The 14503-nt window shown below is 38.3% G+C and overlaps 1 protein-coding gene across 9 annotated transcripts in view; it reads left to right on the top strand.

Annotated features, from left to right (window-relative positions):
* SLC10A7 (solute carrier family 10 member 7) overlaps positions 1-14503 on the top strand; it is a 151004-nt gene that overhangs the window by 104152 nt on the left and 32349 nt on the right. For 8 of the 9 annotated variants that reach the window (XR_010472376.1, XM_065061954.1, XM_065061952.1 and 5 more), the window contains one exon: positions 7348-7431. The exons of the other annotated variant lie outside the window; for it this stretch is intronic. Coding sequence is in view for 5 of the 8 variants with exons in the window: in XM_065061950.1 (XP_064918022.1) it covers positions 7348-7431 (84 nt within the window). In the remaining 3 variants the exon portion in view is untranslated. Of the gene's footprint in view, positions 1-7347; positions 7432-14503 lie in introns of those variants that run through there. 9 annotated transcript variants of the gene reach the window in all.

Consider the following 14503-nt stretch of genomic DNA (forward strand, 5'->3'; position numbering starts at 1 on the left):
TTCCTTTTTTCAAATTCACCTTTTATGGCTTTGTTACATAAATTGCATACAACCACCAGAGAATAACAGGGTTCCTCCTTCACACACAAAATATTGTAAATTTGTCTAGGTAGAAGATTCTAAAAAACGTAACTTTCCTATGGAGGACTTTCTTTTTTCTAATTGGTTTTAATCTTGAAATTTTCATCTGTGCAATGCTAGGGGAGCCTTTTAGGTACACGTCCTTCTTCTACGCAGCAGAAGCCAGCCATACACTGGAGCAGGATACCAGGAGGATCCTGTCCCAGCTCACCCAGCCCTCTTGTTTTCCGTGCTGTGCAATTCACCTCAAAACTGAACATGCTCCAACTTACAAGTAAAGATTTTTGCTTACCCCCACCCTTGCAATACCGAAATGTGTGTCTCTGTTAAGCAGAGAACTTCTCATTTCCAGTAAGTGTTTGTGACAGGTGCTTTACCTATTTGTCTTTGTTGCCAATATTATCATACATGTTGTGTACAATCTTATCCCCTTTCCCAGACTTCAGTCAGCTTGGCTGAACAGACAATGCATTTCTAATCTTTGCTCATAAAACACATTCTTCATTCTGAGGTGTTTTGTACGCCTGTTCCAGTTTATCTTCTCCAGCCCAGGTAATAAAGAATCATGCCCAGTTACACAGTGTTCTTCACGAAGGCTTATCCGGGCCTCGTATAATGTCTACAAGTATCCCTTACCTTTATTGATTTTTTTTCTCAGCTGCCTTTTCAAGGATACATAGTATTCATGATTCTTAATTGTCATGTGTTTACTAATCTGTTTCTTTAGGGTTAGTCACCCCTTTGTTTGCAGCAGAATTTTTGGATGCTAATCCTTAAATCTCAGCTCCTCAAGGGAGCTTCAACCATCAAACTCCCATTTAGGTGCCTTTGGGTTGTACGCTTCATCTCATTTATTTTCATTAGCCCTCAAAATCATTGTCCCATGGTAAAATGGAAGAGTAACTCTGGTATATCTCAGATTGAGAATATCTATGGTTATTTTTACAGCTCTATAAAAGGCTTTAAAATCAACAGGTATGTTTGGATTGGCTTGGATTTTAATGTGTCATAGGGGAGCCCAGAATGAGATTAGGAATCTGCAATCACTTTAATAAGGGAACCCCAAAATATACAGCCTCCTTGCTGAAGCTGGGAGGTAGGGAGTGAGTTGACAAATTGTAAGCTTCATTTTTCCACAATTCTGGTTATTAAACCTTGTGGGGTTTTTTAACCTCTTAAGAAAAAAAAAAATAAGGCACACCTGGAGGGTATATCTAGAGAGCCAGCATTCTTTTTATATTTGTTCCAAATCAGTTCCCATGGCCATAGAAGTATATAGAAAATGCAAGAATTTTCAAAATATACCATAAGATCAGGACATTCATTTCCTCTTGCAGAACCAGAGACTTACATCTGCCTTTAATTTTTATGAGTAACAATGAAAGATTTCTTTGTTAAAATACACAATTGAGAAACCATTGAGTATGATCTCTGTCGTACCTTTAGCCTTATTCTCTGAGGCAAGAGACAGCTTGCAGGTTTTGATAGGCAGAATTAAAAGCCTTATTTTAAAATTTAAATATTAATACATTCTTTCTGATACTTCTGATTCTGCTAGTGCTAGGAAATAGAAAACTATTGGCTTTTGAGTGCCAAAAACTCTTTCTTCTCTTAGTATAGAAGCTTCATTCCCAGAGATACGCATCCCCTTTGCTTCCCTCTCCTGCTGCTAGTGCCTATTAGAGGTGGACAATTTCAGTACTGACCATTCTTGGTCAATCTCTGGGATCTTTTACACAGCTTCTCCTTCTTACTTACCAAGATTTCTAAACACTCTGCACGTGAATGCCTTTCCAGCAGTGAAGTAGCAAGAACACCCTAGTGACCTGCCAGCTCTATTTGGATTACTGTGAAAAGCTATGTAGGAAGGACTGCTTCATGCCTTTCAACCTCTTACCTGAAATCTGGAGCTGGGTGCTGCAGAACACGGAGGTGCCTGACAGGGCTGTTCCCATGGAGTTGCACAGATGCTTCCTACTCGTTAGAGCTCAGCATCACTACAGTTACTGCTCTTAGCAGCATGTTCACTGCAAAGCATTTCCCTTTGCCAAGTACCCAGGTTACTGCGGGTGGTGTGCGTACTCTTCTGCTACAATGCAGCTTACTGCATTGACTGGGGCGGGGTAGAGGTTCTGGGAAGTCCAAAGCAATGGAGGGCTTTGTTCAACTGGTTGCACTTGTTTGTTGTCCTTCATTACTGAACTGGATCCCATCTAGTTCTTTTCTAAAAGTGCATCATCTTCCATTTCCTTTCTGTAATGGGGCTGTCATCCACAACAGAACGTAAAGGGATTAGTGCATGGGCTGGTCCAGCTGTCCAGACCAGCTCTTAAGGCAGCTGAATGTGGACTGGATGAGAGTAACCAGAAGCAGGTAAGCAGAGATGATGCAGCATTTAAAAAGAGACAAAATTTAAAAAGATTGCTATCAGGGTAGCCTGACCTGAAGGTGGAAGAGAAAAGCTCACATTAAACTTCTCCCATGACAGAGCAGCCAGTGATCCACCCCGCCTTGGTTGTGCCTTGTTTTCACCCCTGCCTTGCTTCCTCAGCTGTGCTCAACAAGTGGCGAGGCTCAAGTTGTCTGATGGTATATGAAGAGCATGAAGACACATCCTGAGGCAACTTGCTAATTGCAGGAGAACACTGGAAGAGTAAGGCCCCAAAGGACAACTGCCTCCAAAGTGGACTCAGTATGTGCAATACATGTGACACTGGATTATAATTTGGTGTGACGGGTAGGAGGTGTGTTTCTCCTGAGTCAGTGGCAGTTGTGGACATAGGAACACCAGCAGTGATACCTACCCAGTTGAACAGAAAGATGAGAATGGAGTATCTGGCTTGTGGAAGCAGTCTAGACCAGGAAAAGGGATTGTCTTGGTTTTATGCAAGGAAGGTTTCTCTTGTTTGTTAGGTTTTTGTTGTTGTTGTTGTTTTTTTTACCATAGCCAGTTAAAATATCCTGTCAGTTAAGGATAAGCCAATATTTCTACCACAAACTCATAAAGAAACCCACTAAATAATTTGTCAAGAGTTTTTAAAAATAGGCAGTCTCTTGAGAAGAAAGGTCTAGGGCTAAATTAGCAAGAATGCTGCAGGTCAGGTTTGAAGTACTATACGGTGACAGAATTGTTTGGAAAGATTTGCCTTTTATTACAGCCATATCAAGCTAACACTTGCAGAAGGTGCAGTTCCTGCTTATCTGAGTTGATCATCAGAAATCAGTTGGTTTATTTAAGTGAAAAGTGCCTTTCCCTAAGAAAGAATTTTCAGGGTCTTTTTGTGATTTGTCTATTCAAACAGGCCTGTCTTATTAATAAAGAGATTATTGTCATGGAGGACAAGGAGGACAGCGAAATATGATCAGACACCTTAGCATAATGCTAATTTTGTTGCAGTGTACATCATCTAGGTGTTGGGGTTTGTTTGTTTGTTTTTAATTTTGTTTCATGACAGCAAATGGAACACAGAACTTGACTTGATCCAACTAGAACCTGAGAAAAATCATATTTATTCATTCACACAATATTTGCATTTGTAAATACGTAAGAAAGTTTGATCGATGTTACATCAAACTGTTTTTTTCCTGTGTTCCTCAATTCCCGCTTCTTTTTCTTAAAATGATGGACAGAACCAAGTTTAAAGGAAGTCTAGAGCCCAGGCAATGTGTGAGAGTCCATGGGACACTTAACGTTTGTGAGCCTGATGAGTTTGCAAACTACAAATGTTGAGGCAGTCCTGGTGGAGTTATGCATCCATTGGCTGTGTCTGATGTCAAGAGACTGAGTTTAAAAGTCTTTTTCTTCTGTGTGATTAAGAAGATCCTGCCTTCTCTTCAGCCTTCATCTTCCTTGTCCTTCTCCAGAAATAAATTTGAGATTAAGATAACAGAAGAGTTTATAGACTTGTCTAACAGGTAGATTCGGATAAAAAACGGTCCACTGAAGTTACTGTCATAAAATACGGAAGGGAAACAAAGTTCTGAAGTCTTTTTGAAGAAGAAATATCAGTACCATAGGTGGGATGGGGAGGCCTAATACCACAGCAGTGTGTGAAGGGGGGGCAGAGCCCAGCAAACACCCTGCTCGGAACCTCTGTGCCCAAGTGTGGAGCAACAGAGTCTCAGGGCCTCTTAAGTCCCTAAGAGGAAACCTGGCTCCACACTATTCTATAGAAAGAAATGAAGGTGCTGGAGACTGACAGAAGAATATGAGTCTCAATTACACAACTGAAATAGGATCAAAAATAGCGTGACCATAGGATCATGCAGTAGAGGAGTCAGAAGCAGAAAAACTTGACTTTGTCTACAAGGAGAGTTTTTTTCCCTACAAACCAGATGTAGGTAAAGAACTCACTTCCTCTGGACAAAAGGGGGAGGGTTAATGAATCACTTATTTATTTTTCCATTTTGACATTTTGGAGTGATCTGTGGATTTCTGTTTCATTTAAAATGTAGTCAGGGTGAGATGGTTACCTGAAATGTCTGTGGCAGCCTTTTGGTAGTCCCAGATGACAGTGAGATGAGCCTGAATGGGAGGTGTGAAGTTGACAAGGTGAAGAACCATAACCTGATACAGAAGATTGTTTCTTTGAATAAAATAATTTTACTTGTCCTAGGTGAACTGGCCTAGCATTCCAACACAGTACAGTAATTCAATTTCTAATTGTGTAAAAAAAAAAAATCGAAACCAAACCAACTAAACACAGACACAAAAGTCAAAACCAAACACCACCTCCCCCCAAACCTCCACAAAACCAACAAACACACACAGAAAAACCCCAGACCAAGAACCCACCCAAGCCAAAGCATATCTGTATGTTTACCAAGTGCTTAAGAATCAACAACAGCTTGAAGACCCAACATTTGGAAGTGATGCTTAAAAAGCTGGCAGAACTATTGCTGTTTGACTGGCTGCTTTTTTTCGGCGTTGTGTTATATTGTTGAACAGTTTTTCATTCCTGACTTAGGAATTGATTATATATCCACCGAGCATAAAATGTTAAAGTAGTGAGAGAAGTCCAATCAATGCTTTTATAAAAATGCACAAGAGCCACTGCCAGAGTGTCATAGCTTTGTGAAGCTATGCAGAGGGTCCTGGCATGCAGATTGCCTGGGTACATTCATTCCTCTGTGACCCAGGCAGATTTTAAAGTTTAAAAATCTTCACTTTCACTTGAAAAAGCTTCCCTGAATTCATAGTAAGTAATGCTTTTAACTCCTCAGCACATAGCAAAAAATAAGTCCAAATACAGTTTGAAAAACTAAACCTTTTAAAATTTCAAGAAGCTCCTTATAAGAATTAAAGCAACAAGGAGACTGTGAGTGGTGTGATGGAGTTTGGATGCTCCACTTTCTGCCAGGAATCGTGCAGAGGGCTCTGTGTCCCTTGGAAGTGGAGTAGCTGCGCTGCCTGACATTCAGGTACTCATGGGGGTGATCTGAATCTTCCCCTCACTTGCCACCTACTTGCAGACCAAAAGTCGCAGTGATGACATCATCTTCAGCTCCCCTCCAAGTGTCTCTTTTGCCCGCATTGTTAAAATTGAAGGTGCGGGGGTTGTATACAAGATGGATGAGGTGCTCTGATTTATTAAATGGCTAATCTGAGCCTTACCTGATGTTGCCAGTTTAGGTAACACATAGGAAACAGTCATATCCCATACGTTCTGCCCAAGGCAGTACTTAGAGTGTACTCAGAAAGGGGCATGTGAAAGCAAGTGGTGGAGTACATTTAAAAAAAGACTAGACTTGGTTTGGTCCCACTCAAACTCTGTTCTGACCAAGCAGCACTCAAGGTCCCCAGGATTCCTGGTGTCAGGAGTTAATTCAATTTCGTGCTGTTTCACAGTTCTGATGCCACCTGCACGCACCAAAGCTCAGCATGCGTGCAGACAGCCTCACCGGTACGTACACCATTGTCTGAAGCAGTGCATATATAAATGGCGTTTACAAAAAGCAGTGCATATACATGTAAACCACTGCAAAAGTGGTGTAACCAGTGTTTTCTCATCCTATTATTTTCTGTTGGTAAAGGCTGCAGTTGTATTTTTCTGAATAAATAATTTTGTATGTGAAATTTCTGATCTTTCTGTTCTTTGAATTTCTGAATAATTTGGTTTTATGCCAAAGCCATTTTTTTGGCCATTTGTTGATTTTTCTAGGCAGTGTTTTAGGAAATGATGAGGTTGTATGATCACCTTGTCTGTCATGCCTGCAGGTAGTTTGGAAAGGAAGATAAGTGTCAAAAGTATAATGCAGTCTGAGCGTAATTCATGAGAACGACATGTGTGAGAATGTTTTAGGAAATCGGTGTCGTTTAAATGGAGCTGAAAAGATTCTGGATTCTGTCATCATTTTGAGGATCTTTAAAGTGAAGTGCAAAATATAAAATAATGTAGATCTGTGAAATCCTCAGTGTTATGTCATTTACCCTCATCATGAAGCAAATGGTTGTCTGCGGAAACTCTGACAAACCTATTTCTGTCTTCTTACTGAATATTTCTTAATGCAATATATATATTTCTCTATATTTCTTAATACTATCCATATTCTTAATGCATTAATTTGTATTGCTGTTTAAGATATGCTAAATTACATTAAATGAAACTTTTCAATGCCGTAGCATAAAACAAACCAAATCAGAATGTAAAAATAGTGATTATTTTTCTGAGCATTCTGAAGTAGGTTGAAAGATCCCACTGTGTTTGATTCACCTTTTCTACCTATGTCTTTGAAAAATAATACTTGTAGCATTTACAGTCGTAATTAAGAGATCACCTAATTGAAAACTAAGCCTGTCACTGTTTAGTTGTCTTAAATGAAAGAGTAGTATTATTATAGATGTGAATGTCTTCACTATTTTATTATTTATTTATTGAAATAACTTCACCAATTTTTGTTGCTTGATATTTGTATAAACGGTAAGGTTAGTTGAGTTGACTGCTTAGTTAGGAAGATAAGTCCCTGTCTTTTAGGCTGTCATCCTATAAATGTTTGTATGATTTACTTTGCATATACATGTAGCAGGGTTTTAGTTAAATGAATATTGATGAAACTATTTCCTTAGGTTATAAACTAATCAACAAGAGATCTAGTTTTGTTATTGTGCAATATCAAATGCTTTATTGAGATTTAACAATTAAACGTGTGTGCATACTTCTAAGTTTTTATGCTTAAAATAAGATGTTTATTAATGTGTGAAATCTATGTATGACATTTGCAGATACTAAGAAAATTCAATATTAATGGTATATTTTTATTTTGTAGCTTGGATCATCCTCCTCTGTGCCTTTTACATCTATATTCTCACAGCTGTTTATGACTGTTGTAGTCCCCCTTATTATTGGACAGGTATGTCTTTTAAATATACATTCTTATTTCAAAAAATAAGATAAAGAGCTATCTTAAAGACAGACTGGTAAGCTGCCACATAGGAACAGCCTTAGGATAGTGAAATCTAATATCAGAGAAAAGATGCTGCAGTACTCCCTGGAGCCACATTGATCTTTGTTGAGATTGAGCATCTGTCCCTCACTACCACAAGCACACGCTACTGCATATCGAGAAGGGAGTTTGTGAACGTAAAGTGGGGAAAATGGCAGTCCAGCCTGTGAGAAATTCCAGCCCCATACAAATGAGCTTTGAGAATACTATATGGACCTTTTGTCACATGCCCTTTGCTTGGATGATGAAGGAAGTTCTCCCTGCATAGTATCAGCTTCTAATTACAGGAATAAAAAAAAACTCTACGTTAAAAAAAAATTAAGGGCTACGCAGTCAGAATTTAAGAAATAATAAAAGTAAGGCTTCTGGAGCCATTTTGCTTATGCTTTATAATAAGGATTTTAATTGAACAATTGCAAACCATTTCTGCATGACTCCTGTTACACTGGATAGAGGGTAATCATGGAATGAGCAGCTGTTCAATATTTCATTTTATGCTCATTGTTCAAATTGAAACACAAGGCCTTAGTTTTCATGGCATATGATTGAATTCTTTCACTGAATGTAAGGATTCTCATTGCAATATAAGATTTTCTGTGACACTTGGCTCTGTAGTATGTTTTTGACGTGTATTAGTATTAATTAATTTTTCTTCCATGCTATGGTAGGAAATTGGTATTTTAAGAACAAAAGTTCTCAGAAGTCTCCACTATTCTTGGACACCGAACCAAAACACGCAAAGCCCAATCCTTACATATTTGCAAGTATTTGTTGTTCTCAGGCATTCAGAATGCACTAAGGGGCAAACATCAGTGGGATTTACAGTTCATTCCCAAGAACTGCTGCTGATTCTAGCATCTAGTCTAACTCTGGGTTCAGCTGGAACTTTCTGAATTTTGTCACCCTAAGGCTGACTTTGAAGTGGAAAGCGTGGTTAAAATGTAGGCAAACAAAAGCGGAGATAGGAGCACCCTGGACAAGGTTAAGAGTATCTGTCATTGCTGCTGCTGCGTAGAACAGTGAATCAGTCCTGTATTGAACTATAATTGCATAATTCAAAATTAGCATTTACTGTAATTTATCAAACTCTGAGTGAAGTTTGTTACTTATATGGTCAAAAAACTTCATTAAAGTCTAATAGGAAGATAAGCATGATAAGCATGACAGTTGCCACCAGCATCAGTACCTCTGTAACCTGGATTTAACCAAACCATGTGGAAAATGGACATAACCATTGAATGGACATAACCACTGAAGGCTATTGAATTGCTCATGTGCTGTGAGTTAAACACCTAAGAACCTCATTATTAATTAGGATCACAAAGGGTTGCTGTGTGTGACATTCTTATCTAAATTAATTAAGTCTCTATCAAAAGTGGACAAGCAAAACCCTTGAATCCTCTGGTCCTGAAAAGTCCAAAATCTGGAAGCTATCAATCAGTTGGAAGCCTTAGTGTGAAATTTCTAGGAAACAAATAGCCTAGCAGCAGATCTAGGAATAAAGTAACTTTTAGTGATAGATGGAGTATCAGCAATCTGTACTGCAATATCATAAGCCTGAACATGATGGTAGATTGCTGGACAAAGTGATTGCAAAATTTCAAGAGGACTTTCATCTATATATAAATGATATGTTATTTTGGAAAGATGTTACAAGAAATTGCTATGTCAGCCAGCTGGTGAAGTTGGGGATTTTTTCTTGGCTGCACCAAATGGTAGGGCTAAGTAGCATGAATTGAGCAGTAAACACACAAAATAAGTGCTCTGAATTATCCTAAGTTCAAAATCAGAATTGAGCTGAGACTTAACTGAGAACAGATGTGATTTAGGAGTTCTGATGAAGACTGAAAGAAAGAAAATAGAGACTCTTAAAGTCTGTGTGACTCAATGACAAATTTATGTAAGGGTTTGGTTTTTATAAATAGCTTCAACAAGAAATAGGATGATTCGTTAAAAGTGTTCGAAGCAGTTTCTGGAAACGAATAATCAACAGAAATAGCTCACATTCGTCTAAGCATAAAGTCTTTGTTTCTAAAGTTATTGCACTTGATTATATTCAGAGGATATGGAAGAGAGGAAATGCTAAGGAGAAGTTACAGATCAAAAATGGTTAGGTAGAACTAAGGCAAACCAACCTGCCCAGATAGAAATAGAAACCTTTTTTGAAGGTGGATATCCAAAAATAATGTGCAGTAATCAAGGGAAAACAAAAAGCAAAAAAAGGACTGACACCAAGAGATACAGTCCTTCATCTGGAGGTGGCATGGATCTGCTCCAAATTAAATGGGAACTTTTGTATTTAGTTTGTAGGCCACTGCTCACTCGTTACTGAACTGTTGCACAACATGCACCTCAGCAAAGTAATATTACTTTGTGCATCACAAGTCGCTCACCCTAGTATTCCAGATGCATTAGAATAATAATGGTCCACAATTCATGAATGACTGTTTCAGCAATTACTTCCAATTTGTCATTTCATGCTCACAGTGTCAATCCCTTGCCATGCACGGTCATACTGCTCAGCAGAAAAGTCAGTGGAAGGTTGCCTGGTAAGGTTACCTGGTAGCAAAGAGCTTGATTGGGGAAGAAAAAGAAAATAAATAAAAAAGCCTGGAACCTGCCCGCTTGGAGGATTGCATTTCTTCAGCCATCCTAACTCAGCTGTGATCAACCCAGCTTTACACTTGATCCACATCAGTGTGAAACAGAGGAGGCTGCTCAAAGGAAGCATTCTCCAAGGAGTTTCTCTTCCTTTAAAAAAATCTCGCCTCTGGGAAAACCTGTGTTGCCTAAACGCTCGTTTCCTGAGCAGGCTGCAGAACTGGCTGTTGGAGCAGCCCCTGGGATATAAACAAAGCAGATGAGAAGGTGCTTTTAGATTTGTTTTGTTTGGGGGGTTTTGTTTGCTTTATGGCAAAACCTATAGAGCGTTTTGGTTGCTTGGCTGACTTGTCAGAATTTTTAATGATGGCTGGGAGAAAAAAGTTGCAATAGTGTAATCGCTGCTTATTTTCTACTGTTTCTCGAACAATTTCTCAGTGTGTGGCAAGACTGCCGTTGACAGGAGTCAAACCTGCTTTTCTAGCTGCCTACAGTGAAATGTGTAAGGGGCTGCAGGTACAGCCTCTGCTCAGGTGGTGGCTGCCGTTTGTTAGGTAGACAAAGAACTGTTGAAGGAGGGGCAAGATATGATGTTATCAGAAAGGCACTGAGGTTTGCAGATAGCAGTTACTGCTGGTCTTCAATAAGGAGAATTGTTCTGTTTGTCAGAAATGTGCAGGTTGTCTAAACCTAAAAAAACATAGTACCTGTCTACAGATGTGTTTTGCTCATTGACAATATAATGTTACTCAAATCAGTATGGATAGTATAATATTGCGTTTGTGTTTATAAAGAATAAGAACTCTCTGATAAGAGGTCTTGAAGAGAGACATAATCTATAGTATTTGATAAAGATCTAGTGTTCCATATGCCTTGAAGATCTGTAGTGTGCAAGGGCTTGTTATTTGTGCTCCCACTTTTGTATACTTCTAAGGAAAAATTGAGAATATTTGTTATACAATAAATATGGTAATAGATATTTCATGGAAAAGATTTTTGAATTTGCTCTGTCAGCTTGAAGTTCTGATTATTTTATTCCTGGGTAGCAGCGTTCTGGTGAAGATTGCTGCTTCTGAGCTGTTGTGATTTTGCTAAAATAGTTGTTTCCTTGTCTATAGGTGCTGGTAATACTTTTAGCTAGTAAAATATAGTTTCAAGAAATGTCTAAGCAGTTTCTTCATGACCAGTTGTGAGATTTGGCTGAAGATTGTTTTTTCTTTGCTTATTTTTTTTTTCTTCTGAAGTGACACATAACAAGAGCAGTGAAAATCACTGCAATATTTCTCTTCCCCTTTTGCAGACTTTCTCGATTCTCTGCACCTGAGTGCTTATGACAGACTTTTATTTTATGTTTTATATTAAAGAGCGATTTATGATTAAATGTTAATGAAATAGAATTTTCACTGTGCTTTCATTATATTCTACTAGTTTGAACATTTTTCAAAGCAGCACACCAAAACCTACTGTTTTCTATGAATAAATAATAAAAAGCTTGTCTCTACATTATCATTCATGCATTCTCTAGTTGCCCCATTGGTAATTTGTCTGCCAGTGTAAAGTGGGCACTTCACATTAAGCAGACCTTAACTAAAGCTAAAATTAATGTTATGATTCTAAGTAGCTCTTCCCAAATCTATAAAGTGAAGCCAGTTGAACAGAAATCCTTGCTGAATCTAACACATAAAAGTCTTGAGGTTCTACAAGTGAAGGATTTTAAGTGCCTTCTGCATCATTGCCCAGAATGTTCCAGAGGAACCCTATCAGCTTCTGGGAGGTGTGCTTATAAACACAATTGTAAGAGGATGCTGTGTTGCAATACAAGTTGTCAGTGAAACTGAGACTAGAAAGCTTAGCAATGTATTTATTTTTAAAGAATAAGAAGTTGAGAAGGAAAGGTAGGCAGCAGTTGCTGGGGAGCAGAAGATACTGTTCACCTAAACCTCATGTTTGTTGATAGTGTGTGGGGAAAACAATAGTTAAAGATACTAGTACAAAAAGGGAACAGTGTCAAATCCTTTTGTTCTTGTAACTTAAATCCACATAGAAGTAGTCCTACTTTCTCTTCAAACTCTCCGGGAGCTGTAGGGAGGAGGAGTGGTACCCAGGGAGAGGAGCGCTTCTGGAAGCTTGCTGCAGAAAACTGAGATGGCAGATAAACAGCGTTCAGACCACGGTTTGCTCCTTCCTGACGCTTGGCTAGAGCAGGGAGCAGAGCCTAGTCTCCACAGAAATACAAAATATGAAGAAAACCTGTACCGCTGCTACAGGCTCCCTTTACATTTTTGCCCTGCTGCACCTGTTTGTAATGTTTTAAAGCAACAATTGTAAATTACCCAAAAATGTGAAAGTCAATTTTCAAAATGGCCTCATGTGGTTTTTATAAAGCTTGCTTTGAAGGCATATATGTGTCAGGAGCTATCTCTTGGAAGTAAACTGACTGATGGAGTAAGCTTTTACAGGACTTTGGTTAGCTAAGGAAAGAAAACACAATGCTTGTATAAAAGATATTTTGTTTTACCAGCTTGCAAAAATGGTTTGGAGTTGTGGTTTTTTTTTTTCCATCCTGTCTTCAGAAAAGCCATCTTATATTGCACACTCTGTAAGGACAGATTTGACATTTGTTGATGTCCTAGAAAGTATGGAAAGGTGGGTGAACTAGTACAAAGTGTGGGACCTTAGAGCAGGTGGTAATGCATGCCTTGATGCAGGTATAGTCTCTAAAAAATTATCCGGACAGGGTCTGGCTGAAGTGATATGAGTTCTGCTTTGGAAAGGGGTCTGTGCATTTGAATTGTGGTGCAGACCTTGGATATATGAAGGGTAGCTATGTTATAGAAATCTGTGAAGGATTTTGCATCTTATTTACGTCACTTCTACAAGACACATAATCTCCATTCCAGAATCTGATTCTTTCTACTGATTTTCACAGTCCTTGTCATTTAGGGTTCACTTTCTTTTCCCATTGTTCCCCCTTTCATGTCTTCCAGGCTTCACTGAAGCAGTTCTCAACATTCCATGCACTCTTCTTTCTTGGTCTGCCATCACTATGTAAGAAGGGGTATTGAGAAGTTACTGAACTGTTGCAAATATCTAGCCTGACTCAAAGCTTTTTGAAAGAAAATTTTACATTGCAGAGTTCATTCCAAAGGTCTGTTGCTATAAATAGAAATAATATTACATAAGAATGAGTTAGGAATATTACCTAAAAAGACAAAGTGAACAATGTAACTGCTGCATTTAGATATAGTGATAATCCAGCAGAATTTCAGTTTATTTCCTTGTGTGTTTCAACACAAGGAAAAGTGACTTGTGTTTCTTTTTTGAAATAGTAAAGGCCAAGTGTTTTCTCCAGGTATTTTGAAGTACATTCCAGTACATAATAAACAAGAGGAGCAGAAGTGCAGCAAAACCGTTGTAAATTCTGTTAAAGATTAAATCGGTCCCAAAGAGTTGATGGAATAAGGAAAAATTCTATTTTGCATAATGGTGTAAATACCAGGAAATACTCTGGTGCATATAATAGAAACAGAAAAAGTGCCTTTTTAACAATTTCCCGTTTTGTTTTGGTTTTTGCTTAGTGGATTTTTTTAAAATATTATATTTAAGATCTAAATAATTTTAAAAATATATGCGGTATTACCAGTGTCACAAATTACTCCATTCTATATACATGGAGATGGAAGGGAGCTCCTTGCCCTATTTAGTTCAATTAATAATGTACATTAATGAATTACATTGTTTATTGCATTTTTTATCTTGTATGTCCAGTATTTGACTAGGCAGGTGGAAACAGTCTAACTGCATTTTACTGACAGATTTCTCTGGGTATATGGTATGACTGTTACAGAGGAACAATAAGTGAATTGGTTTTTTATAATACATCTTCTGCTATTTTCATTATATGATCTTATAACAGATGAGCATTATTTACCTGCTTTCCTGGAATAGCAGATCATGTTTCTTCATACAGGGGATGTTAAGTGAATTAAGTGTATGAGGAGTTGGCGCATTTGCTTTGGGAGGCTGGTGTTTAGACAAGGAGGTTAAGGCAGGACACAGAGTAGTCTGGAGGTAAAATGCTGTGGATGTAACCAATCTGGTAGAAGAACTAAATTGAAATGGGGACACTACTGTTAATTCATGTGTAATTACATTCCTTTGTTGTTAAAAATAAGATCCCGGGCAAGAGGAAAGTTTGAGCCTGGAACTGTGTTTTGAAGTAAATTTGAGCTGATGCCTTTCCAAAAACCTTTGGATATTGCCAGGACATCATCACTAGGAGGTAGTTGCCTGATGGACACTTTTTATGTTCTTGTGTTGTCTAACTTTTCTGTGACTTTATCAGCATCTTTCATCATGCAGGTCATTTATAAAATAG

Source organism: Columba livia, chromosome 4, assembly GCF_036013475.1.
Source record: "Columba livia isolate bColLiv1 breed racing homer chromosome 4, bColLiv1.pat.W.v2, whole genome shotgun sequence".
Lineage (NCBI taxonomy): Eukaryota > Metazoa > Chordata > Aves > Columbiformes > Columbidae > Columba > Columba livia.